This window comes from Myotis yumanensis, unplaced genomic scaffold (assembly GCF_028538775.1).
Source record: "Myotis yumanensis isolate MYYU_CA2020_CCGP unplaced genomic scaffold, mMyoYum1.0.hap1 SCAF_1, whole genome shotgun sequence".
In the NCBI taxonomy this organism is placed as follows: domain Eukaryota; kingdom Metazoa; phylum Chordata; class Mammalia; order Chiroptera; family Vespertilionidae; genus Myotis; species Myotis yumanensis.
The window spans coordinates 27,855,984-27,882,691 of record NW_027223752.1 but is presented as its reverse complement, the minus strand read 5'-3'; the positions used below and the strand labels follow the sequence as shown (position 1 = coordinate 27,882,691).

Sequence of the window (26,708 nt, the reverse complement as noted above, 5' to 3'; positions counted from 1 at the left end):
GATGGAGGTAGCACTTCTCAGAGCCCAAACATGAGGAGGCTGAAGCTCTGCCACCCTATCTACCAGGACCTGACATCTCGACCGATGTGTCGAGGGCAGGGATGATGATAGGCAGTGGTAGTCAGACCACAGAGTGGCCAGGTGCAGGCTGCCTGGCAATCCTTAGTGTTTGCCAAGGGGGTGAGGGGACATGCTGCTGGGGCCTGGCAGCTGGTAGAGATGGGCCACCTCAGGTCAGCGGAAGGGACAGCTCTCTGAGGCCAGCCCACTTGGGAACGTGTCCTCTCGAACCTGCAGCCAGAAAGGACTTAGTCGTAGGAGAGACAAAACCTCCAAGAATTAAGTGTACAGGCTCCTTCCTCTCCACCGCTGGGTGAGGCCTCAGGCCTGAGGAGCAAGAAACTGGTTAGGGTTGGGGCAGAGGCAGAGTTCCCTTCAAAACACTAAGTTTACATTCTCCTAACCCAGGCGAGACCGGCACCCCAAGCTCTCATCAGGCTGACCTTGTGCACATTTGCTCAGGAGGGGAAGGAGACAGGAGGTGTACCAGGATGAGTATAGAAGTGCAGGGCTGTAGGTCAGCTCTCTGCCCTGGCTCCCTCCTACACCTGGGAGGAGAGAAGCCACACTTTGCATTATGTAGCCAATCAAAAAACAATCTGTTAGTAGCTACACCGGGGCAAGAACTGGGGAGAAAAACAAAACTTGAGTTTAAAAATAAAAGCACACCAGTTGCAGCCTGGTGGGTGGTTTCCCTTCTCCCCCCACCAGCGGGTCTCCTCTGAAAGATAGCTTCTCTCCTACTCCTGCAAAGGCTGTGTGCTGAGGAGCATGGGGTGGCAAGAAATAAAGCAAAGGAGACTCGCAATTTACCTCTTTGGGATTTCTATTTCCTCGGGTGTAAAGGTAATACATGAACACCTGAACTGCCCGTCACAGTGCTGTGACCTATGCAGAGCGGGCATGGAGTACTGGTTGATAAAGTGCGATAGGGAACCCTCTAGGCCAGGAAAGGGGTCTCTGGGGTACACCCCAAAGCTTAGGAGGTATGAAACAATGCCAGCCCATAGGCCAATCGTCCAGCCTGGCTGGGGAGAACTACCCACCCGCACCTCCCACCAATACTCGGGAATCCTTAGCAGCCCTTGCTTGTCAACGCCCAAACAATACAATTTCAGATCTGAAAATTCCTCACAAGTGGAAAAGATTATTGCTTTAATTTCCATTTCACCAAGATATGTGACTGAAACACAAGCGTTAACTTACCCACAGTCGCCAGGCCAAGATGACCAGTGGCGGTCCTAATCCCTCGTGCCCTCTCCACGGACTCCCAACCCAGGTGGTGCAACAGAAGCACCCTGGTAGCTTTAAGTAACTCAGATTCTCAGCGGCTGACTCACAGGTGTGGGGTCTGGGACTCTGGTAGGTAAGGCAGAAAACCACCCCCCCCCACCCCCCCCCCCCGTTTCAGAGCTTCCTACGCGCATGCGGGCTTGGTGGGCTTGCGGCTGAAGGAGGCTGGAGACAAAAGCACCAGCAGAGTGAGGCCCAGGGAGAAGAAAAACCTTTCCAGCAACAGATGGCCCACAGCTCAGCTCTGGCTGCAGAACGCAAAAGAGATTATCGGAAATAGCAGCTCAGCAAGAGGCATCCGCCACACACACCAGGCCTCATGCAGCTGCCATAGGAAACATTTCTCGTCCCACTTTCCACACAGACCCTCCTGAAATGCTATCTGGATGGGAGGGGGGTGGGGAGCAGCAGATGGAACAGAACAACAGTGGCTGAGAGAGCTCTTCTCTCTAGCTGGGCAAGGATGGAGAAGAGAGCTGCCCAAGAAAAGTCAGGGCAGAGGCTTCGCCCACACCCTGTTCCCCCACGGCCTCAGTGATCAGAGGGAGACTCCCTCACTTTTCTCCCGTGTAGATTTAGGACTTGAGACCCCATCACAAAGCCAGTCTCCTCCTCTCGGCCCACCTCATTCTCCAGGCCTTCTCTCCCCCGTGCCCTGCAAGATCCTAATAAAATGACCAACCGGAGGGGGGAAAAGTAAACCTTTATTTGGATAAGAGAATTTAAAGCCCCATTTTGTTTCAAAAACAGAAACAAATAAGAAAACAAAACAAAAATGATTATCAGGCTACCTGCCCTCTGCCATCTTCAGCCATTTTTAAACTGCATTTCCTGGCAGAGAACAGGGAAGGGCAATCGTCTTAGAGAACAACAGGGCCCTGTTATCTCCGGAGGTGCCCAGGGAGACAAACAGAGTGTACGGTGGGGATGGACAGGCAGACCTGGGGCTCAGACAGGCACATGCCCACTACCCAGGAAACACTGTTTAAGAATACACGCATATTTAAATTTCCGAGAACTAGGTGTGGAAAGGTTATAACCACGAACACAGCAGCAGAATTCAAGCTGGGTCTTTGGCTTTCAGAAGAAGGAGAGATCATTAAATTCACCTCTGGCTAACCGCCCGTCTCCGGCTTCTCGCCATCCCTTCAGTCCTGTGCTGGAGGGCAAGTGGGCAACAGCAAGTCAAATCCACCAGGGCCAGCAGCCGTCTGAGTTAAGGGATATGAGGAACAGCTGACCCAGAACCCCCGGGGCCACCCCCAGCAACAGAAGATTAAGGCAGGCAGGTGACACGTGTGGGCACGGAAGCCCCCTGGATGGGCCAGGTACCCTGTGCGAGGAGGGAAAGCAGAGCCAATGAGCAGCAAGGCCTTGCTGGCCTGAACAACTCCTCAAGCACTTGTGCCCAAGGCCACCTTTTCACTGAGAAGGTTTGGCCTGAGCTAAATAGCAGGCTTTTCTAGGGAGAAAACGGAAGGGGATGAGGGAGGCAGCAAACAGTAAAAGTGGTGGAGGGAAGAGAACAGGTCCCTGAGGTCCTGAGTCCCAGCCGAGGCAGCTGCAGAGCCCGCCTGCTCTTTCCCTACGGGACACGCCCATTTCGCCCTAGCTCTGTGGGCTACAGCAGCGGTCGCCAACCGGTGGTCCATGAGGTCCAAAAGGTTGGCGACCGCTGGGCTACGGAGTCCAGTGAGCCCATTGTTTCTTGAAGGTTCTTTCTCCTCACCCTTAAGGAGTTTTAAATCTCAAGTCACTATCTCAGCCCACAGACCCCACACAAACTTTCACCCTCCTCGGGGACAAGCCTAGGGAAAGCCAGGCCTTGGGGGGCTCGGGGGTGGAGGCCCAGAGGCCTCTGGGGCAGGTACTGCGTCCCCAGTTGTGCTGCTCCAGGCTGGGGACCCTTTCATTCCCAGAGCTCAGTGATGAGTATGCCCTGGCTGGCATGATGAACGCCTAATGAAACAGGATAAAAGGAGAAAGGCCCGTGCCCCTGCTGCTGCCTGGCAGCACACAGGCACCAGGTGGTGCTCTCAACCTGCCCCTAGGCCGACAGCCCCAGTGTGGACAGCAGGCTGATCGAGGCAGGTATGGCCGCACAGAGCAGTCCCACCTTGAGAGGATGCACACACACTATACACATTTCACACGTGTGTGCCGGGCAAGAGGGCTGGGCACAGAGGTTGTGAGGACGGGGAGAAGGTCGGATCAGAAAGTACCACCAAGAAACGGCCTGAAAGCAAATAACAAATGAGATCAATAGCTCCCACAACCCTGGTAATTAAAAATCAAGAGGAGCGCTGGATACATGGAAGGAAGGGGGAAGCCCCCCTTCCGCCTCTCCCAGGGCCACCAAGCATGTGGCACAAGAGGATTAGGAAGAGGTTGGGGCAGGGAAGGGACCACAGGCAGAGAGCCTGGACAGGCCCACAGAAAATCTAACCATGGGAAAAGGGAACAGGAGGGGAGGGGAGGGGCTGTAAGTTTCTTGGATCTAAGTTTCCAGAAGCATGGGATATTTCCAGTCTCTGACCCAGTGGGCTCTTCTAGAAGAGCGGCTCTCTTCCCTTGGGAGCCCATCATGGGGCGGTCACTTCCATCCCGAAGCTGGCCAGCAGGCAGAGGTGGTCTGAAGAGCAGAAGGGGTTGGGTAAGCCATTGGCAGCCCAGAGAATCTCTTCAGAGAGGAGGGAGAGACGGCCCAGGAGCTTGAGAGTTCCATCTTGATAGAGCCTGTGATCTGGGGCACAAAGCGGAAGCCAGAGGGCAGAGGGGACGAGAGTCAGTCACACTCATGGAGAGAGCGGGGCCTATGGAAGCTATGCCTTACGGAGGCTCCATCCCCTTGGCTGCCCACCCTCCTCCACCTCCTGCTGCCTCTAGGAGAGGCCTCGTTTTTCTCAGATACTCCATGATATATCAATGAATGAGCAGGGTGGGTTCCAGGGAACTGTGGCAAAATGGAGAGTGTATGCCCAGGCCCAACATTACAAGATCTTGTTTTCCAAGAGAAACTGGAAATCCAGATTTTCTATACAAAAATCTGATTTTTAAACATAGGCAATCAATTTAAACATTTTAAAAGACATGCTTTAAACAAACAGACCCGGGGCTTATAGACTGCTATACTGTGACCACCAGTGTGGGTGAGGAGATAGGACACGGGGTCTCTAACCCAACCGAGTTCCTCACTAACCAGACCCACTGAACAGATGCAGTAATCTTGTGGTGCTCTACTTTTTCCCTCCAAACCAGGGATGGAGAGTGCTTGTTCTGCCCACCTCTCTCTAATGCTACAAGGATCAAAAGAGAAGTCAGACAAGTGGCCTAAGAGGAGGATGATGAGGGTGACCAGTGCTAGGTAGGTACGAAACCTGCTCTTTTGCTGGTCAAGTCCCAGCAGCCCCAGCCATGCCACCAAATGCCTGATCTACCATCAGCTGTCCCAGGGACTCACGTGGATGGCTCCTAGGAACCCAGGACCCAACAGGCTTACCAGTCCTGTTCCCATTCTCGCAGGACTCAGCTGAGAAGAAGATGTAATCCACCGTCGTTCCAATACCCAAGGGCATTGTGGTGACCTCTGGGCGGCAATGCTGGGGCAGGAAGTGAGTATATACCGAGGTCAGGTGGAGGCAGTGCTGGATGGTGCCTACGGTCCTACAGGGATGGAGAGGACAATTTCAGTCAGCAAACATTATTGAACTTTTCTCAAGGTTACTTTCTCTGTGGGTTTTATGAAGTGTTTTTAATGAATGATCCCAAATAACAGTCTCAACAAAAATTCCTCCCCATGCTAATAAGAGGCTGACAGTCTTAACTAAAATTAGCCTAGAAACAGCACATGCATTCTCATTCCCCCTGACGTTCCTCACCCCCACCCCTCCCTTGCCCCCTGACGAAGCATACCCTGTCCATGCGTCAGCAAGCTCTTCTGGGAGGCCTCCCTCCATTGAGGAAAAGTGTGTGGGCTTTTCCTCTGCAGGCACCTGGGTGGGTCACCTCTGGCCTCCATTCACTTGTATGCCCCTCCATAAGTTTAGCAGGTATTGGGGGGAGGGAGAGCTCAACAAAAAAGGCTCCCCCAAATTAGCCTTAGGAAGGCCAACAGGAATCTCTCTCCTGTACTGGGATGCAAGCTGAAGGGAACTAGCAGGAGGATTACCTGGGGGAGACGGGCTCGGGCTCGGGCTCAGGCTCAGACATGTCTTCCTCAAGAACGGACTCGGCCCAGCCAGCAGGTCGTTCTGTAGAAGACGGGAGAGAAAGATGTTCTGTCATTCGCAGACAGCGAACAGGGTCAGAACCTTGCACCCTGGAATCCTTCTCAGATCCATGACGGGACTGCTCCCAAAGGGAAAAAGGAAAAATAGTGAAGAGTGGGAAAAACAATGGACCAAAGTCAGGAACCGCAGGAAGGCAGACAGAGGCCTCTAGCATAGACATTTATCTTCCTTGACTCAGCAACTTTTCTTAAAATTTAAATTTATTTTTAAAAGGTGATATAGTCAGCTCAGGCTGGTGTGCTCAATGGTTAGAGCGTTGGCCCACACACCAAAGGGTCTTGGGTTCGATTCCCAGTCAAGGGCATGCACCTCACTGCAGGTTCCATTCCCAGCCCATTGGAGTAGGTGGGGGAAGCAACCGGCAATGTGTCTCTCTCACATCGATGTCTCTCTCTTTTCCCCTCACCCCCTTCCACTCTCTCTAAATAATCAATGGAAAAAATATCCTCAAATGAGGATTAACAACAACAAAGAATTTTAAGAAGGTAATATAGTCACATGGTGAAAAAACCAAAATGTTGAGAAAAAAATCAGTGAAAAATCTCCTTCCCATTTTAGGTCCCTTGCCACACAATTCTCTCCAGAGGCAACAAATGGTACCAAATTTTTGGTATATTCCTCCAGAGATTTTCTATCACACATCATCTAGTGTGTGTGTGTGTGTGTGTGTACACACATATATGTGCATATACACATGTATACATATACATGCTTTTTTACACACGTTTATATACACAGACACACAAAGAAAAAGGCACATTATCAATATCAGGAAAGAAAGAGGGGATATTATTACAGATCCTACTGACATTAATGGGTGTTATGGACTGAATGTTTGTGTCACTCCAAAATATGTTGAAATCCTAAGACCCCAATGGGATGGCATTGGGAGCTGGGGCCTTTGGGAGTAATTAGGTCATGAGGGTGGAGACCTTATGAATGGAATTAATGCCCTGTGAAGAGATCCCAGAGAGCAAATATCATACTTAATAGTGAAAACAATAACTAAGTTACAGGTCTTACAGTTCTCTATTTCAAACTTATACAGAGTTAAGATAATCAAGACAGTGTGGTACTGGCCTAAAGATAGACATATAGGTGAATGGAATATCATTTAGAGTCCAAAAACCCATATGTCCATGGTCAATTGATTTTTTCCTGAGAAGGGTGAATGGAAAGTGACTGCTAATGGATATAGGGTTCCTTTTGGGGGTGATGATTTTGGTGTTGATTACACAACTCTGAATATACTAAAAGTCACTGAATTGTATACTTTAAGTGGGTGGATTTTATGGTATGTGTATTTAATCTCAATAAAGGTCTTTTTAAAAAAGGATAAGGAAATGTTACAATTTCATACCAATAAATTTGATAATTTAGATGAAATGAAATATTCCTTTATATATCTTACATTTCCATGTTAATTTTTTTATTTTTGTTGCTATTATAAAGAGTTTTTTCATTATACCTCTTTTGTTAATCCTCACCTGAAAATATTTTTTCCATTGATTTGAGAGAGAGTAAAAGGAGGAGAAAAGAGAGGGAGAGAGGGAGAGAGAGAGAGAAACATTGATGTGAGAGACACACATTGCCTGGTTGCCTCCTATACATGCCCCAACTGGGCCCGGGGATCGAACCTGCAACCCAGGTGCATGCCCTTGACTAGGAATCAAACCTCGACCCTTTGGTGCATGAGCCAGTACTCTAACCACTAAGCAACACCAACCAGGGCTTCATTATATTTCTTAACAAATATGTCATTATTTTTATATATGACTACTATGGCTTTCTATATATTAACATTGTACCCAGCTACTTTCCAGAATTATCTCAATGCTTATGACAGTTGTTAGTTGATTCTCTTAGGTCATCAGTTATATAAGATATTAACAGCAAGTAATAATTTACCCCCTCCTTTCCATTTTTCACTTCTATTTTCTTACCTGTATTTCTATTTCCTACTTCTAATTATAGTATCTCTGAACTCAGTTGAATAATAGCGATCATCCTTGTCTTGTTCCTGACTTTGCTACTAGAGTTTTCTTTAAGCAAGATCCTAATTTTTGGAGCTGAGATAAACTTCTTTTTCAGGCCCATGGCAAATCTATGCCCTCCTCCCACTCCTCACAGCCTCAGAGCCTAGTTCCTCACTGCCACAACATGTTCCGACTAAAATAAATGTATTTGAATGGTGTAAGGACTATCTACTTTTTCCTTAATTTAAGAGGGCTCTTTTTACAAGAATACAGAATAGATACTGAATTTTAACAAAATGTCTCTGACATCTATAGGATGCTTTTCTTTTTTAAAATATATTTTTATTGATTTCAGAAAGGAAGGGAGAGGGAGAGATAGAAACAACAATGATGAGAGAGAATCATTGATTGGCTGCCTCCTGCACGCCCTCTACTGGGGATCGAGCCTGCAAACTGGGCATGTGTCCTGACTGGGAATGGATCCATGCTAGTTTATATGTTGACACTCAACCACTGAGTCGCACCAGCTGACTAGGATGGTGTGTGTGTGTGTGTGTAATTATATTAAGAGACTTTGAATATCTAACTATATTTCTGATCGACTCCATTTGGTCATGATCTATTGCTCTTTAAATGTGCTGCTAGATTCTGTTTCCTGATCTTCTATTTAAATTTTTTGTATCAATATTCATAAGGGAGAATATTAGTCTGTAGTTTTCCTCTTTTGTGTAATTGTCAGGTGTTGGTGTCAAAATACTTGCTTCATAAAATAACTTGGCCCCATTCTTCCTCTGTATTCTGTAACAATTTAAGTAGTAGTGAATTATAAGTTCTTTAAAAGGTTTGATGACATTCTCCTATCAATCTGAGCCTGATGTTTTTCTGGGACTGCAACTCAGAAAACTTTTTAAACTTTTTTCCTTCTGTGGTAATTTATTTAGATTATCACTCTCCTGCAATCTCTTTTTAGTAAATTACTTTCTAAAAATTAGTATTTGCAGCTAAGTTTTCAATTTCTTTGCACTTAGTTGAGCAAAGAACCCCCTTATAATCCTACTAGAGGTCCCTCGGCCTGGCCTGCGGGATCAGGCCAAAAACCAGCTCTCCGACATCTCCCGAGGGGTCCCAGATTGCGAGAGGGTGCAGGCCAGGTCGAGGGACCCAACCAGTGTGTGATTGGGGCCGGGGAAGGACGCTGGAGGTTGGCCAGCTTGGGAGGGACTGTGGGAGGGCTCCAGGGTGTGTCCAGCCAGTCTCGCTCTGTCCCTATTGGCCAGACCCCAGCAGCAAGCTAATCTACTGGTCAGAGCGTCTTCCCCCTGGTGGTCAGTGCACATCATAGGGAGCTGTTGAGTGGCCTTAGCATGCCATTAGCATATTATGCTTTGATTGGTTGAATGATGAACACCGGACACTTAGCATATTAGGCTTTTATTATATAGGATTAATTCCTGTGCATCTGGACACTTTTGCCTACTCCTTAAATAGGTCAGCAAATGGGCTTATCTAATTGACAGTTGTTTTTCACCCAAACCATCAACTCTTAGCGTTTACTAGTTCTATTTTTCTGTTTTCTAAATTATTTTCATTTTTACCTTCTTTCCTTCTGCTTTCATTCAGTTTGTTCTTTTTTCTAACTTCTTAAGTTGGATGCTTAATGTACTTACTTCCATCTTTTTTATTAATATAATTCTGTGATTCTAAATATTCTATATTGTTCTATGTTTTTTTTCATTGAATGGTTCCAGCTATAATCCTAAAAATATATGGTATTTTTATTATTATTTTTAGATATTCTGCAGTTTCAGTTTAAATTTTACTTTTGACTTAAAAGTTTTTTTAAATTTTTTAAATGTTCAAGCAGTATTTTTTTTTCATTTCTATTTTTATTGCATGTGTGATCAGAGGAAGTTGACAATACTATTTTACTGTTTAAAATTGATTAAGGTTTTTTAGGTGGTCTAATACAGCAGTCACCAATCTTTCGGGCCTCATGGACCACCAGTGGTCCACAGACCACCAGTTGGCGACCACTGGTCTAATATATGGTTAACTCTTTTTTTTTATATGTATTTTATTGATTTTTTACAGAGGAAGGGAGAGGGATAGAGAATCAGAAACATCGATGAGACAGAAACATCGATCAGCAGCCTCCTGCACACCCCGCACCGGGGATGCACCCGCAACCCAGGTACATGCCCTTGACCGGAATCAAACCTGGGACCCTTCAGTCCGCAGGCCAACGCTCTATCCACTGAGCCAAACCAGTCAGGGCATATGGTTAACTCTTAAGAATCTCCTATGGATACTCAAAAAGATGTCTTTGCTCTGCTTTCAGTGTGCAGAGTTTGATATGTACCAATCAGATTTACCTTATAACATGTTACTTAAGTCTTCTATATTTTTAGTTATCTTTTATCTACTTCGTCTGTTACAGAGTAAGAAAGATGAGTTAAAACCTTTTCCATTAGTTATCTTCTGACTATTATTCCTTGTTAAACCCTGAAGTTTCACGTTGTGATTGTGGATGTAATGTTATTTGGAGCATAAATATTCACAACACTAATATCTTCATTTTGAGTCACATCCTTTCCCATTATGATATGCCAGAAAAATCACTGACCAGCAGGACATTCAAAATGGTTTCCCTCAACCCCAGGCTCTGTCCATGCAGCACTGTGTACAGACAGCACTGTGCACAGGCAGCATTAGCACATGGGCCAGCCTCTACCTGTGCTGCAACATCTTCTGGGCCCATTCAGCACCAAGCAAGCAAGTGGAAGCCAAGCAAGTAAGTTCTTCTGCAAGTACCAGGGAAGGGGATAAAAAACTGTGCCATGCATGGGCTAGAGGAGAAGCTGGATTCAGAACTTTCCTGCTTAGAAACTGATCAGACAGCTTTTGCTCTATGGCCCTCTGGTCAGTTTGTAAATAGTGGTTTATGAATATCACCTATTAATAATTGTTTTTTCATATAATGCACTTAATTGGGCACATAGTTTGTGGTTAAGTGATAAAAGACCTGAAGGGTTCAATGTAAGTTCAAAGCTCCAGAGTTAATTTAATGCAAGCACTCATTAGAAAGAAAACATAGTAACCCCTTTCAGCGTCTTTATGAACCACATTGGGAAGATAAATAATAATTCAAAAAATAAATAAAAGGGGAACTTAAAATTTACATTCCCTTCTTATTAATTATTCCCTCACAAAGGGAATCACAATGTTTTTTTGTTTTAAATATGTTTTTATTTATCTTAGAGAGAGAGGAAGAGAGAAACATTGATGTGAGAAATATGAATCAGCTGCCTCCTGCATGCACCCTGACCAGGGATGAAGCCCACAACCCAGGCATGTGCCCTGACCGGAAATCGGACCCTTCAGGGCACAGGTTGACGACGTTCAACCAACAGAGCCACTTTTGGAAGTGCGACGCGACGCAATGTCAACTTGTGGGTAAGTTACAGCATCACTACCTAGCACTGCAGTTCCTTTTGCAACTCAGATGCTTCTCATTAAAGTCAGTGTCAGAGTCAAGTTGACAAGTTTTGATGTGCACAGTGGGTTGGATGACTCTGGTATTGGACTGGAAACATTATTCAGTAGGATATTTAAACCAGCGGTCACCAACCTTTTGGGCCTCACGGACCACCAGTTGGCGACCGCTGATTTAAACATATCCTCTAAAAAAAGATCACACACTATGATCTCATTGTACTGCACTTCAGTCTTTCTATTCATGGTCTAAAAATGGTGGTAGCTATTCAGATTTGGAGTCTTTAAAAGAGATTCAGCAGAAGCCTGTTCAGCCCTAGGTGGGGGCATGTTCACAGTATGTGGTGAATGGGTGTGTTTACCCAAATTTGATCTCAACATTTTTTAATCCTCACCTGAGGATATTTCTCCATTTAGACTAAATTTTAGAGAGAGTGAAAGGGAGGGAAGAGGGGGAGGAGAAAAACATCAATGTGAGAGAGATACATCAATTAGTTGCCTCCTGCACATGCCCAACCAGAAGTGGGGAGGGAATCACAACCCAGGTACCTGCCCTTGACTGGGAATCAAACCCACAACCCCTCAGTGTGCAGACCCATGTTCTAACCACTGAACACACCAGCCAGGGCTAATCTCAATTTTGAAAATACTGCTATTATTTTGCATTGTTAGTGAACTGGGTAGTTCCCCCCTATATAATGATTCTACTTACAAAGTGATTGTCAGTATGTATTTGAAAAGATTCTTGGTTTTAATTTTGTTAAAACTGAAGTATTTATGTTATGCTTCAAGTATAGCATGGATTTTTTTTTTTTAAATAGCCTATTCTTAACATAAAATTGCCTATGTGGGATCCTACTACTGTTTAACCTTAGGATTTTATAATCTTAAAACACTGAGCCCCTGCTTCCCTGCCTGAGCTCAACTGATACAAGCCCTATCCCAGTTCCAACACACGCCATCATCATTATTATATGTTGCTACAGTTGTAATAATACATTTACCTTTGCAATTAAAATAACTGAGCCATTTAAATGTTTGCTGCTCTGTGCAAAATGCCAATTTAAATTAAATCCCAACAAGAAAAAAATAAATTCATTGCTTACCACCAGTCCTTTCACTAGTTTTTTTCCAGTCACTGCTTGGTTGTCATAGTTAGTCTTCTGGCATCTCTTCAAGAAAGGCTTTTGGGGGAGTATAAAATTCATGAGCCTTAGCTTCTTTCCTTGAAGCTTTGCTCCCATCTTCTAGAGGTGAATGTTAGTGTTAAGAAATCAGACGCCAACCTCATTATTTTTATTCTTAGAAGTAGCCCGATCTTTTTGGTGCAACTGTCCAAAGGATTCTTTTTTCTTTGACTTCTGGTAACTTCACTAGGAAGTTAGTGTTGCTTCTCCTATATCATTTTTTTTACTGAGACATGGCATATCCTCTCAATCTGAAGATTCAGATCTTTTCATCTTTGGAAAATCTTCCCTGAATCACACCTTTAAATATTCCTTTTGTGCCATTATATTGGTTTTCTTCTTTGTTAACTCCAATTATATGTTGCCTTGCCTTATCTTTCACTACTGCCATTTCTCTCTAGTCCTTTTTATCCTTTTACTTTCTTGTTATTTTGCTCCCCCACCCCCCGCCACTCCTCTTTGCCTGTCTCATCTTGTTTTCAGCAATATCTATTCTTTCTTATGCTGCATCCAATTTTGTCTTCATTTTATGTGATTTTTAAATCCTTTATTCCATTTCTTTCCTCAGCTCTGCAGCTTACATTTCATCTTCTGATGTCTTGCCATGTGCCTGAACTTATGTCTAAAAGGCAATGGTTTTATTTTTGTGCTCCTAATTTATAAAGGCAATTGCTTCATATTTTTATTCATGGAAAAATAATTATAATTTCCATATGCTCCATGCAAGAATTTTTATCTTTGAAGTAAGGATTCTTTATCTGCCTTTCATTTTTCCTGTTCCTTCCACCTTTTTTTCTTTTAGTATTTTAGTGCAGATCTCATGCTGGTTTCTTCTGGGCAGCCCAGCTTTGAATTAGCTGAGGTTTCACTACCAGTTATTTATACAAAGTTTATATAAGAGAATTAAATATGCATCCCAAGTAAAAGAATTTTCCTTATGACACAGGGTGTGTATGAGTCCTTTTAATCTTTGCTTCCCCCTAGGCAAAAGATATGTAGCCCTGAATACCACCCCCCGCCATTTAGACGGCTCGATGCAAATATGCTTGATTCTTTAATCAGTCTTCCATCCACTGCCTCTTAGGACTAAAACAGGTTGAGATAATGTCCTATCACCGCCTGGGCATCCTTTCCTTATTGACGAAACAAGGATTTTGGTCTGGTGCCTCAGGTACGCTACTCACCTTGAAGGAAGGCACTGTGCTGGTTCTTTTGGAATCCATACGCCTCACAGATAAGTCTCTCCACACTTCCTCCAACACCCTTGCATGATCTCCAGTGCTTCTCACAGCCACTCCACTGTGTGTGGTTTATGGTTTCAGATACCTTAGATCTTTTCTTAAAGATGGAGTTTACGTTTCTTTATTCCATTTTCCTTGTTGCTTCAAAGTGGTTTCAGAGTCGAGAAGAGTAGAATGTTAAGTATGCTCTGCTACGTTCAGTCTGGAAGTTCTCAGTAGGACTAACTTTTTATTTACAGCCAAGGCTACCGCCACCTTTTGATTCTCAAAGCCCTAGCATGTGAATCTTCTCTCCCATATATGCTGTCTATGTGCTAGTTAGTAGCACTTTAGCCTAAAAAGGGTAAGTGGCTTCCTTAAGGTCTCAGAGCTGGTTAGAACCCAGGTCTTGATTCCTGGTCCATGTTCTCATGACACTGCACATCAATGCATGTGTCTGGCCACTAAACTCCACTGACCTTCCTGCTAAGCATGCTTATAATCAGAAGCTGACCTCTAAGAATTATGCCGAGGAAAGACTGAGAAATCATATAATTGACAAATATCAGGGGTAAAGAGGTTTTAAAAATAAAACAACTTAGTTCCCATTACCTGGCTTAGTATCTGTCACTCCCTCCATAAGAACCAGCCCTACTGGTCGCTGACAGGCAATACTGCAGAAGCGGAAACGTAGCAGGAAGTCTCGGCTATATTTACGTCTCTCTGTAAACCAGGAAAAGCCACATGGTAAAAGAAAAGAAGAGGAGGCACATGCTGAGCCCTCCTTTATATCAAGAAGCTCCTAGCAACGGGACAGGGGAAATCTGGCTCAGAAGACAAGGAGATGTTCCAACAGCTACGACTTGAAGTTGTAGAATCACTGGGTGACCATGAGGACAGTGAGAAAAACAAAGACCTTGCTAAGGGAACTGAGGGGATTAGGCTTTCTCGTCATGGAGGTGCCTGCTCTCTCTCAAAACGGGCATGAAGGCACAGCCACCAAGAACATGGTGCATGCTCACCTGATCTCTTGGGATGACAGGAGGTGACATACTGACAGCCATCAGTGATGCCCAGGGCACTGGGCCATAGTGGGGCCTGCAGCTTCCTCTGGTAAAGCTGATGGGAGAAGTCTTCCTGTCCAGACACCTACAAGGAAATAGCAGGTGGGAATGAGGAAACCAAGATGGAAAAAGGAAACAGCCCATTTGGGGGACATGCAGACAAACATACACACACACATTCATATGCTACATACACAACATAAGCAAAACATAAGTCTTAGGGAAAGGTTAAAACTAAGGAGCTAATTAAAACCTTTTTTTTTTACTAGAAACACTGAAATGTCCATGAGATAGGAATGAGGGCTAAGAGAATGAGCTGTGTTAGTGAAAGAGAATAGAACTGTATGAACATGTGATCCCCTAACTTTCACCTCAGAAAAATCTTCACAATTCTCCACAGAGAGTATCAACTTTCGGCGGCTTTACTGTGCAAGGGGAAAAGGTTTATCCTGATCTTTGGATCTTCTGGATCAAGGTCTAGCATCGTAAGCCTATTATTGGGAAACCACAGGGTTGAGCCAAGTGATACATGCACCAAAGCGCTTTACTTCCGTCACCATCCTCAGTCAAAGCCTGGGGACGGGCAGAAGGTAGCAGGGGAAACACTCGGCAACATCAGCCATTTGCGTGTCTCCAACGGGTGTAGCAAAATTCCCTTTATTTCATTTAACAACAAATATGTGAATGCCAACTACGTGCAGGACACGAGCCAAGTGCTAGGAGGGAAGCAGTGATAGGCACACTCTCTCTGCCCTTCAAGGACATTCATTTCCGATATGCCGCCTGAAGTAAAACAGGCCTGGAATTTAATGGCTGTGTGACTTTGGGCAAGTTAGCCAACTCTCCTGGGTTCAATATGCTATCCTATAAAACGGGATAATGATACCACACGTGATTAAGAGTTGATAATAATAATCACTACCACAGTCTGGCTGCTTCCTTGGAAGTAGGCACTGGAAAACACTTCACATGCATTATTTTATTTAACCCATCAAACAAACAAACGAACAAACACCTCTGGAGTAGGTCCCATTACATCCCCAATGTCTGGATCAGGCAAATGGGGCTTTCGGAAGTTAAGTAACCTCTCCCAAGGTGGGAGAGCGGGGATTCAAAGTGAGGGCTCTGAATCACCACACCTAACCATGCCACACAAGGAGGCACTTAGTAAATTCTTCGCCTGTTTCCTGAGCTCCTTGATCACAGCAACCTTCTGGCAGGATAATGCCTTTCACACATGGCAACCAAGACATCGCTGGCATCTGAGTAACCTCATTAAAATAAAAGCCCAACCCTAACCGGTTTGGCTCAGTGGATAGAGTGTTGGCCTGCGGACTGAAAGGTCCCAGGTTCAATTCCGGTCAGGGGCATGTGCCTTGGTTGCGGGCACTTCCCCAGGGGGAGGTGTGTAGGAGGCAGCTGATCAATGTTTCTCTCTCATCGGTGTTTCTAACTATCCCTCTCCTTTCCTCTCTGTAAAAAATCAATAAAATATATTTTTTTAAAAAATTTAAAAAATAAAATAAAATAAAAGCCCAAAATGCTCAATAATAATTCAGTCATTTTGTGTCCTTTCTCCACTGTGCCTTACCAGAAGCTAATAAGTTGGATGGACCAGTCGAAGCAAAACAGAGGAACAGGGAGATGAAGTGACATTAAAAATTAGCTAAAAAATTAGCACAAGCTGAATGCCCATGAGCACAGCTAAATAAACTATAATAAACTATGAGATATCTGTGCTATCAACATTCAGCCATTAAGAGGAATAAGACAGATCCATATATGCATTAAGTGAAAAAAAAGCTATAAAATATACAGTAACATATCATGTTTATAAACACACACGATAGATTATATACCAGCTGTTAGAAGCAATCACAGATAGTACTGTAGGGTGAGAGCTCTGGGGCCAGACCACCCAGCTACAAATCCTGGCTCCGCCATGAATGACCTGCATAATCTAGAGTAAGCAAATTACTAATTTCTCTGTGCCTTAAGTTTCCTTATTTATAAAATGGAGGCAATGACAGAAGTTATGAAAATTAATGCATATAAAGAGCTTAAAATAGCACCTGGCACATAGTAATTGCTTAATAAATGTAAATTAGGATAATATTATCACGGGAACATCGATATCACTATAAATGCATAAAAATGATCTGGAAAAATGCCACCAAACTTCAGCTATTATTTGACTCTAAGGGGAGAGGCAGGGATTGTAGGTAATAAAAGGGGCTTTGGCCTGATTTTATGACATTTTAATTCTTTCAAGGATGTACTTATGTATTACTTATAGACTCAAAATAAATTAATGATAAAAACTGAAAGGATTCCAATATGCCAAAGGCACTCGAGAGTTCCTAACTTCCAGGCTTTGGGTACAAGAAAGCAGGAAGGAGCCAGAACCGGGGCAACTGAAGTCCCTGCCACAGAAGCAGTGCTGGTGCCACACCCGAGCCTCTCCCGAGGCCGTTCCCACCCGCAGTGGTCTGCCCCTTTCACCTTCCAGGCCGGCATCCCATCGTATTGCAGCTCTCCGTCCCTGATGAAGTTGTAGAGAGGTGACTCAGGGACGGAATTCAGGTCCCCACACAAGATGATGGGGCAGTGGCTGCCATCTGACAACCTAGCCACCTTGTCCACTTCAGCCAAAAGAATGGCCATCTGGGCCAACTTGACATCACCCCGGCGTGGGTTGTACAGGATGTGGGTATTAGCCACACATAATGGGGCCACCGAGACTTGCCCCAGGCCTTCTGGGACCAGTGGCTGCAGCAGCAACACTAAGCCCACGTTATCCCGATTGAGGAGCTCCAAGCCAGGCCGGAAGTACTCCACAGGGCTGGCGCAAAGCAGACGGAATCTCGTGGGCTTGTAGCAGACAGCACAGCCGTCCGTCTTACACCCGGTCCTCCTCTTGTAGAAACAGGTAAAGCCTGCAGGAACACCCCACCAAGGAGATGGATCAGAGTCCTTGAACCCTGAGTCCCTCCAACCAGTGGCAGTAACCCTGGTGGGTGTGCACAGGCATTGCTCCTGCTGCTCTATAATGGGAGTCCTTGCCCTTGCCAATCCCCTGGCCCTGCAGAGGTTCCCTGACAGTTTTAACCAGACGAGAGAGGCTCTAACGGGAAAGGAGGAGAGAAGGGTTGAAGCAATATAAGTTGACAGGGACAGCATGGAATCTAAAGTCAGACAAGTTGGCCCTGGCCAGCATGACTCAGTGGAGAGCGTCGGCCTATGCACCAAAGGGTCTTGGGTTCCATTCCCAGTCAAGGGCACGTACCTGGATTGCAGGCTCAATCCCCAGGGCATGTGTGGGAGACAACCAATTGATGTGTCTCTCTCACATTGATGTTTCTCTCTCTCCCTATCCCTCTCTCACTCACTCTTTCTCTCTTTCTTCCTCTCTCTCCCTCCCTCTCTCTTCCTCTTTCTTTCTTTCTCTCTTTTTCTTTCTTTCCTTCTCTTTCTTTCTTTTTTCTTCTTTCTTTCTTTTCTTTCTTTCTTCCTTGCTTTCTTTCTTTCTTTCTTTCTGTCTTTCTTTCTTTCTATCTCTATCCCTATCTCTATCTCTATCTCTATTTCTATCTCTATCTCCCTATCCCACTCCTCCCTCCCTTCCACTCTCTAAAAATCAATGGAGCCCTAGCTGGTTTGGCTCAGTGGATAGAGCATTGGCCTACGGACTGAAGGGTCCCAGGTTCAATCCCAGTCAAGGGCCCATGCTTGGGTTTCGGGCTTGGTCCCCAGTAGGGGGAGTGCAGGAGGCAGCCAATCAATGATTCTCTGTCATCATTGATGTTTCTATCTCTCTCTCCCTCTCCCTTCCTCTCTGAAATCAATAAAAAATATTTTTTTTAAAAAAAAAAGAATGAAAACATGTCAAAAACTAAAAATAAATGGAAAAAAATATCCTTGGGTGAGGATTAACAAATAATAATAATAATAAAATAAATAAAGTCACACAAGCTGGAGTTCTAGCTCCACAACCTACTAGCTTTGTAGTTTTGTGACCCTGAGCAAGTCACAGAAATTTTGAGAAACTCAGTTTCCTCTTTGTAAACTGGGGATAATACTCGGCCTCACAGGTTTGGTTACTTCAAGAATTAAAGGGCAACATGTCACAGTTACTTTAAAACTTCGAACTCTACTTTCTTTTTCACCCACATAGAGGAGGAGCTAGCTCGCAGGTGAGACTGAAGGTTTACTGAGACAAAGGAAACCATGGTGTCTTCAGAGAGAGCAGACAGGGCTGCAGGAACTAAGACTGGCACACATGCCAGGGAGCTGCATTACCCATCATTCGCAGCGAGGGCTCCAGCTGCTCCCAGTAATGATCTTCCTGGACTTCCTGAAGACACAGGATCTGGGAAATGTACAAGGAAACCAATCACTCCAGAATGCCCAGAGTGATGAACAGGACTCCCACCCCAGGAGCAGGCAGTGGCCAGGTGGGAAGCTGCTGTGGGTCTCAGGCACTGAACCTTCCCACAGTGCTGACAGCCAACCCCAGCAAGAACAGGCCAGCGTGAAGCCGAGGAGACCAGACACATACACTGCATTTTCCCTCAAGTCTCCCTCCCTGCACAAAGGTGCCAGAAAGTGCACCCAGGGAAAGTCTTCTCAGTATCTGCCAAAACTCACTGACTTCAGGCAGGCAAGCTCCAGCCCCAGGAAGGGCTCTAATCATGTGAACAACCATGGGAATAACTCATTTTCTAAGAGCACTGGGAAACAGCCCAGGCCCAAAACAAATGCAAGTGGCACTGCCCGCCCGGCTCTTCACTCACATCAGGGTCCCAGTGCTGGAATTCCTGCATGAGATTTGCAAAGCGATAGTTCCAATTGAGGATGTCCGGGTGGCAATGCAGATAGAGCTCGGAGCTCTGCTGCATCAGGTCCTGGGCCAGGATGTTATAGGACATCAGAGTGAACTGGAACTGCGGGCCATCCCCTGCCTCCAGGCCCTGCGCATCCAGCTGAGTGGAGAAATCCTCCCATTCTCGCCACAGGATTTCTGCAAAGGGGTTGGGAAGAAGAGGTCATGACAAGTACATGTTACCCGCAGGCCCCACCATCTCCACCCTTGACTCAGTGATACTGTGTCTCAAATTTTTTCACCTTCCATGTCACCCATCCCCCTCTGTGGTCATCTGAGCAGAACTCTAAGGACATTCTCACATTAGACAGTAAGCTCCATAAAGCCAGAGACAACCTTGGGCTGTTCACTACTGTATTCCCAGTACCTGGCATAATGCCTAGCACCTAGTGCATGCTCAATAAATACAGGCTCACACTTTTGACAAATCCATTGGTCTCTGGGGAATCACTCAGATGAATGTGCTTAATGGTCACCTGAGGTTAAAGACTCTTCTCAAGTCATCTCAGCCTTGGTTGTTTTCTAACCTCTAAATCTGGAAAAGTTTGTAGGGCTAGACACCGCTTGTCCCCCATCTCCCTTAAAGCATGGAGCTGCAGAGTGGATTTCAAACCTATCTGAGCCACAGAACTCAGTCTTCACATTTTAATGGAAGCCCAATATGTGCCACAGATAAAACTGGCGTCATTCTGTTGAGGCACAGAGTGGAGGCCCCGAGGGCTCTCTGCCTCCTCCCAGGAAGCCCTTGGATCACCTCCAGAGAAACAGTCGCAGGGAGAATCAGAACTAGGATCTGCTGTGTTCTGCCATCACCGAGCTATGTAACTCTAGGCATGTCCCGCTACTTCTCTGCACCGGCGTTATTTCCTCCGAGTGACCAGGGGCCTACGTGAGATGATTTCTAAGGCCCACCTAGATCTGACACTGCAAGAGTCTTAGAGAAAAGAATGCAGTGGCAGAGTTGACAGAGCTCCCCACCGAGAATCTTCTTTAGCAATGGCTCTGCCCACACCCACGACAACCTGGCAACCTGCTACCCTGGCTCTCTCAGCCAGCTGTCAGACTCACCATGGTAAGGAATTTCTATGGAGGGAGGCTGCAACTGCCCCAGGCCCTCAAAGGACCAGATGGGAGCCTCTTCCTGGGGCATGGGCTCAGGCGCTAGGCTCCAGGCGACCACTGCGGGGTCCTCTTCCCACTCCTCTGCAGCCAGTGCACCCATTGGGAGAATGGTGCAGTCTGCATACTGAGGGCCTGCCTGCATGGGGACAGCTGCCCACATTGGGCCCTCGCCCTCTGGCAGTGATTCCTCTCCTAGGACCGCGGGGGAAGGCTCCTCTAGGTTCTCTGCTGCCTGCAGGTCACTCAGCTGCCTGCTGCACCACTTGTCCTCGGAAGCAGCATCCTGTTCTCCAGGATAATCCATCAGGAGTGCCAAGCTGCTCTGGGCTAGTCCCTTATCTACTAGGGGACCCTCGCTCACGGTCGAGAACACCTGGCTCGACCCTTCTTCTCGCCACTGCTGCAGCAGGCCCTCACACTCTTCCTGGTCCAGGCCCTGAGGGGCCATGGCAAAGTCACCCTCTACCTGGGGGGACGAGCTCTTCGCCAGGAGGGCATTTTTTCGACACGTGAAGAAAGCATCTAAGAAGAAAGCCAAAATACCACGTTATAAGATGGCAGCATCACTCCACCCACACTTTTTCCAACTAGAATGTGAATCCCATACAAGTAAGAATCATATTCACGGAGACCCTCCCCCCACCCCCACGAAGTGGGAGTCCGTTCTGGGGGACTCTTTCCCCCTCCCCACATGGGAGTCTGTACTTGTTCTTTAATAAATTTCCACAAAAAAGCCCTAACCGGTTTGGCTCAGTGGATAGAGCATCAGCCTGCAGACTCAAGGGTCCCGGGTTCAATTCCGGTCAAGGGCATGTACCTTGGTTGCGGGCACATGCCCAGTGGGGAGTGTGCAGGAGGGAGCTGATCGATGTTTCTCTCTCATCGATGTTTCTAGCTCTCTATCCCTCTCCCTTCCTTTCTGTAAAAAATCAATAAAATATATATTAAAAAAAAGAAGAATCATATTCACTTTGCTCATCATTGTTCCATCACTGAGCCTACCCATCTTAGTGCCTGGAACTTCATCATCATCAGAGCGAAGTGCTTACCATGTGCCGGGCACTATTCTAAGTGCTTTGCAAGTACTGACTAATCTATATGGTAGGGATCTGATAAACATTCAGTGTGGGAACAAACGCAGTGGTTCTCAACCTTCCTAATGCCGTGACCCTTTAATACAGTTCCTCATGTTGCTATAAAACTATTTTTGTTGCTACTTCATAACTGTAATTTTGCTACTGTTATGAATCGTAATGTAAATATCTGATATGCAGGCATATCTGATATGCAGGATGTATTTTCAGGGGTCACGACCCACAGGTTGAGAACCGCTGGAATAAAGAATGGTTGACCCACATAATCTAGGACAGAGATGGTCACATATAAACACACCTCTTTATCTCGAGATTGAGACTCCTATGAAACATCAACTCTCTGGTTCTAAGAGCCACTTAATCTATACTATTTACTTCTTTTTTACTGTTGTGAATCCTCACCGGAGGACATTTTTTCCATTGTTTTTAGAGCGAGTGGGAGGGAGGGAGGGGAAGAGGAAGGGAAGGGGAGAGAAACTTCGATATGAGAGACACATGCCCCACTCAGAACCTGAAACCCAGGTAGTGCCCTTGACCAGGAATTGAATCCGAGACCCTTCGGTACATGGGCCAACACTCTAACCACTGAACAACACCAGAAGGGCTAGAATTTACTTAACAAAGACCCTTGGTCTCTTGTCAAAGTTAGTTATTCTACTCACAAATTTTCACAAACTTCATTAGCTTCCCCATTCCATAACACAACAGAGGCTGTAAATCAGGTGCCAACAAGTGACAGCAAGAGACAGCTGTCACCTTTCTGCTACAGCAGCCACAAATGACGGCCAACAGGCAAGAAAGCAAGTGGGAAAAACTCTAAAATTAGGGCTCCCAAACTCCAGGCTCAGTACTTTGATCCAAACAAACACTCCTTACACACTAAGTCCCTTATGTGTGGCACAGGACAAGCGGCATGCATGATGCTGACTCTCAATCACTAGATTCGTTTTATCAGCTCTGTGTTGTTGTTTTTTTAAGGCAAGAAAAACATCAGAGTGGTTCAAACGTTGACACTATCTTATGGCCCATGTGAATATAACAGTGGTTTTCAACCAGTGATGATTTTGCTCTTGGGGGACTTTTGGCCTTGTCTGGAGACACTGTGGTTGTCACAGGTGTGGGGATGCTACTGGCATCTAGTGGTTAGAGACGAAGGATACTGCTGAACGTCATACAGCACAGAGGACAGCCCTACAGCAAATGATCCAGGCCCAAATGTCAAGAGTGCTGAGACTGGAAAATGCTGCTTCAAACCCATGGGCTGAGTTGCTGGCTTTAGTCTCAGGGACCTGATCATTCCCCGTCTGTTGAAACATCCCCCATGCATAACAGATGGCGGGGTTCTTTGATTTACCTGTGTGCTGTTACTAGTTTCCAAATTTAGCAGTTTTTTTTGTTGATGGTGGGGGTTTGTGTTTCCGCAGCAGAATCCTTTTATTTAAAAATTTTAAAAAATATGTAGAAACCATATAACAAAGTTAAACCCATTGGGACTACTTTAGTGGGGGTGGGAGGGGTGGACCCTCCTCTGAGATCCCTTCAAACGTGTGTCTCGACCAGTGGTTCTCAACCTTGGCTGCACATTAGAATCACCTGGGAATCTTTTTTAAATCCTGATTTCTGGGCCCCATCCTCCGGAAATTCTGTTTCTTTGTTATGGGGTGGGGCCACAACATTAGTAACAAAGAAACAGAATTTCTGGAGGATGGAGCCCAGAAATCAGGATTTTAAAAAGATTCCCAGGTGATTCTAATGTGCAGCCCAAGGTTGAGAACCACTGGTCTAGAACAGCCGTGGGCAAACTACAGCCCGAGGGCCGGATCCGGCCCGTTTGAAATGAATAAAACTAAAAAAAAAAAAAAAGACCGTACCCTTTTATGTAATGATGTTTACTTTGAATTTATATTAGTTCACACAAACACTCCATCCATGCTTTTGTTCCTCCGGTCCAGTTTAAGAACCCATTGTGGCCCTCTAGTCAAAAAGTTTGCCCACCCCTGGGCTAGAATGACAGAGCATGGTTGAAGGAATATTCTCTGGCTCCCTGAAAACAATTACTTCTGTGGAGAGTCTCATTCCTCAGAAGTGCCTACACCTGGGAACATCCCTAAATGAATTTAGTGTGCCCACTACACTGAGTGGCCAGATTATTATGACCACCCTGTCAGTACTTCATTGACACTTCCAAAAATACTGAATATTGAAAACTTCCTAAGCAAATCCTCTCAAGGTTTTATTATTATTGTTTGCATAACTAATTCACTTCATTATACTGATGGGGTGGTCATAATAATCTGGCCACTCAGTGTATATTCTGAGGAGTGCAGGAGGCACTAGGGACACAGCTAGCCAAACAGGTGTGAGCCCACCCTCCTTCCTGGTGCTTGCATTCTAAAAGCAGACAGAAACAAACATCTCATACGAAATACACATGTGTTACGTAATATAAATCACACACACACACACACACACACTGCGGAAGGGGAGGCACAGGATGCACAGTCCGACCCTTATTTCTAAGAACATGCTTGCTAGCCTGTCCCGCCCCCCAACTGGCAGAGAAATCTGCGGGCATTTAAAGTCCAGGAATGAAAAGGGGCGGGCGGGTCGTGGAAAGTGAGACTCCCTCCTGCGTGTCCGCGGGGCATGGCCTTCGTCCATCTCACTACCTCCCTACGCGCTGCCCAGAGCTCGGGTGCAAATGCCGCTCTGGGTTCTGAGCTCGTCTTTCACCCGGAGCCTCCGCGGGGAGCAGAGCTGAGAGGAGCTGCGGAAAGTGAGTGCGGCCTGAACCTGGGACCACAGGTGCGTCCAGGTCTCCAGCCGCTGACCCAGGGCCGACAGGCTCCCACCCAGAGAACTCGGGCATTCGCCCAGGCCCAGAGTTGCCAACCCTTTCGGACCCCCCAGAGCAGTGATCGGCGGGCCCCGGAACCTCCTGCACCCCGCGGCCCGGGAGGGGTGGTTCTGCCCTTCCCCGGCCCGCCTCCGGGTTAACTGAGGCCCAACGCAACCAGCGTGAGTAGGGGCCGCCCGCGAGGGTCGCTGGCCGGCCTGCGCCGCCTGGAGTCCGGGACCGGCTCCGGGGGGAGGGCCGCCCCACACCTGGCCGCTGCCTGAGAAGGTGGCCGTGAGGCCCGACTCGCCGCAAGCCCCTCGGCCCGCGGGGCCTGCCCGGCCCGGCTCCCGCCTGCAAGGACGCGGGGCCAGTACCTGAGAGGGCGCGGGAGAGGGCGCGGCAGAGGCGCGCGGCCGGCAGCAGCAGGTAGCACAGGCACGACGCTATCATGGCCGGCCGCCCCGCGGCGTCCGCCTCCCTCCTCCTGCAGCCGCCGGTCGCCTCAGCTCGGCCCCGCCCCCGCCTCAGGCTCCGCCCCCAGCTCCGCCCCGGGCGGCTCACGTGGTCCCGCTGAGCTTCAACAACAACTTTATTGGGGCCGTGGAACACGCGGAGGCCGGGGCGGGGCCTGTTCCCATGGCAATGGACGCGACCTGGCTCCGGGAGGCCCGGGAAGCTCAGGAGTTTCAGATGAGCGCCACGCTGGAGGCTCCCTAGTATTACCCAGAGGACACGATTTTATTCCCACTCCCGCCCCCTAACTTGGGGTCCACCCTGTAACCTCTCCACCCTTCAGTTTTCTCATCTGTAAACCGAGGGAGGGGCTGGGCTTCCCGAAGGCCGCACCCAGCCCTGGTTTCTGTAATCTCACCCTTCTCAGCCCAGAGAGAGGAAAGAGCGAGTTCTCCATGTTTCTCTTTTTCCTGACCCTACCGTCTTCTCCAGCTCAGATTCTAGGTCACAAGCCGAGTCCACACCTTTGTCTCCTTCCTCATCCTGTTTCAAATGGATCCTCTTTATACCTGATCTAGATAAAAGGGGGCGTCCCATTGATAAGGGAGTCAAGGAAGGGGGAGAGGGGGGCTTCCAAAGGGCAGGCAGGGACCAAGTCTGGTTGGTTGGTTGGTTGGCTGGTTTTCATTGAGGTATTTCTCTAGTGTGTACAACAGTGTCAGGCACATAGTAGGGCTAAATACGTCTTTGTTGACTGAACAAAGTCATGAAAGGAAGGCCAGGTCCCCTAGCAAGTCTATGCTACCCAAAGACCTCTGTGCGTCTCTCTTCCCCATTCTGCAACCTCCGACTTCTGCCCCAACCAACTGAAGAAGGAAGGACTATACATACTACCAATTTCAGTACCCAGTGCCTGAGCTGTGCAGTTTCCAATTTGTGGCTGCAGCCTCGGTTGTTCTGGGAAGCCCTCTGGGGAGTCACCAGATCCAGGACCAGCTGGATACATCATAACACTGAAAGGCTAGAAGGAGGAAGCAGGAAAGAGTCAGTATTGTGGCTTTCTGGCTGTTTTCCCTTAGCTCCCGAGAAGTGTGCCTTCAGGCAACAGCACGCCTGCCCTGGCCTCCCATGAAGCAGAAGCCCCAGGAGCAATCTGAAGGTTTAGAAACTAGTACAAATGTTACCTAAGAGTCCCCCAAAGTCAGGCCCACACCTTTGATGTGGCTTAAATAGCCCTTCCTTGTACCTTCCTGCCATTTTGCCCCAATAGTTACCCAGAAATCCAAGTTCCAAACCAGGCCCTAAATCAAAGTATTTATCTAGAGACTATTTTTATCATTTTGTGAAATTAGGGTTTCCTTATCCACTTGGAAAATGTCTTAAAAATAAAAACTCCTAGGTCCTACTCAGGTCTGAGGTGGAGCTCTTAAAAACTGACCAAGTTATTCTGGTTACATTTTGGGTACCTCTGCAGAAGGATCTAGCCCAGGGGTGGGCAAACTTTTTGACTCGAGGGCCACAATGGGTTCTTAAACTGGACCGGAAGGCTGGAACAAAAGCATGGATGGAGTGTTTGTGTGAACTAATATAAATTCAAAGTAAACATCATTACATAAAAGGGTAAGGTCTTTTTTTTTTTAGTTTTATTCATTTCAAATGGGCCGGATCCCGAGGGCCGTAGTTTGCCAACGGCTGATCTAGCCTCAGCTGGGCTATTCATTGCAGGTATGGGTAAAG

At 46.7% G+C, this 26,708-nt stretch overlaps 1 protein-coding gene across 2 annotated transcripts; it reads right to left on the bottom strand.

The window, feature by feature from the left end:
- Positions 1 to 2,040: 2,040 nt before the first annotated feature.
- ANGEL1 (angel homolog 1) lies at positions 2,041 to 24,997 on the bottom strand. 2 transcript variants are annotated; one of them, XM_070416160.1, is made up of 10 exons: positions 24,893 to 24,997; positions 20,532 to 21,107; positions 19,375 to 19,601; positions 18,881 to 18,950; positions 17,084 to 17,517; positions 14,540 to 14,666; positions 14,130 to 14,240; positions 5,522 to 5,603; positions 4,853 to 5,016; positions 2,041 to 4,096 (listed from the first exon to the last, which is right to left on the bottom strand). In XM_070416160.1, the coding sequence occupies exons 1-10, from the start codon at positions 24,966 to 24,968 to the stop codon at positions 3,936 to 3,938; spliced, it is 2,028 nt and encodes a 675-aa protein (XP_070272261.1). In that variant the 5' UTR covers positions 24,969 to 24,997; the 3' UTR covers positions 2,041 to 3,935. The 2 variants fall into 2 exon arrangements, with proteins under 2 accessions (XP_070272261.1, XP_070272269.1); XM_070416168.1 differs by lacking the exon at positions 14,130 to 14,240.
- Positions 24,998 to 26,708: the final 1,711 nt, after the last annotated feature.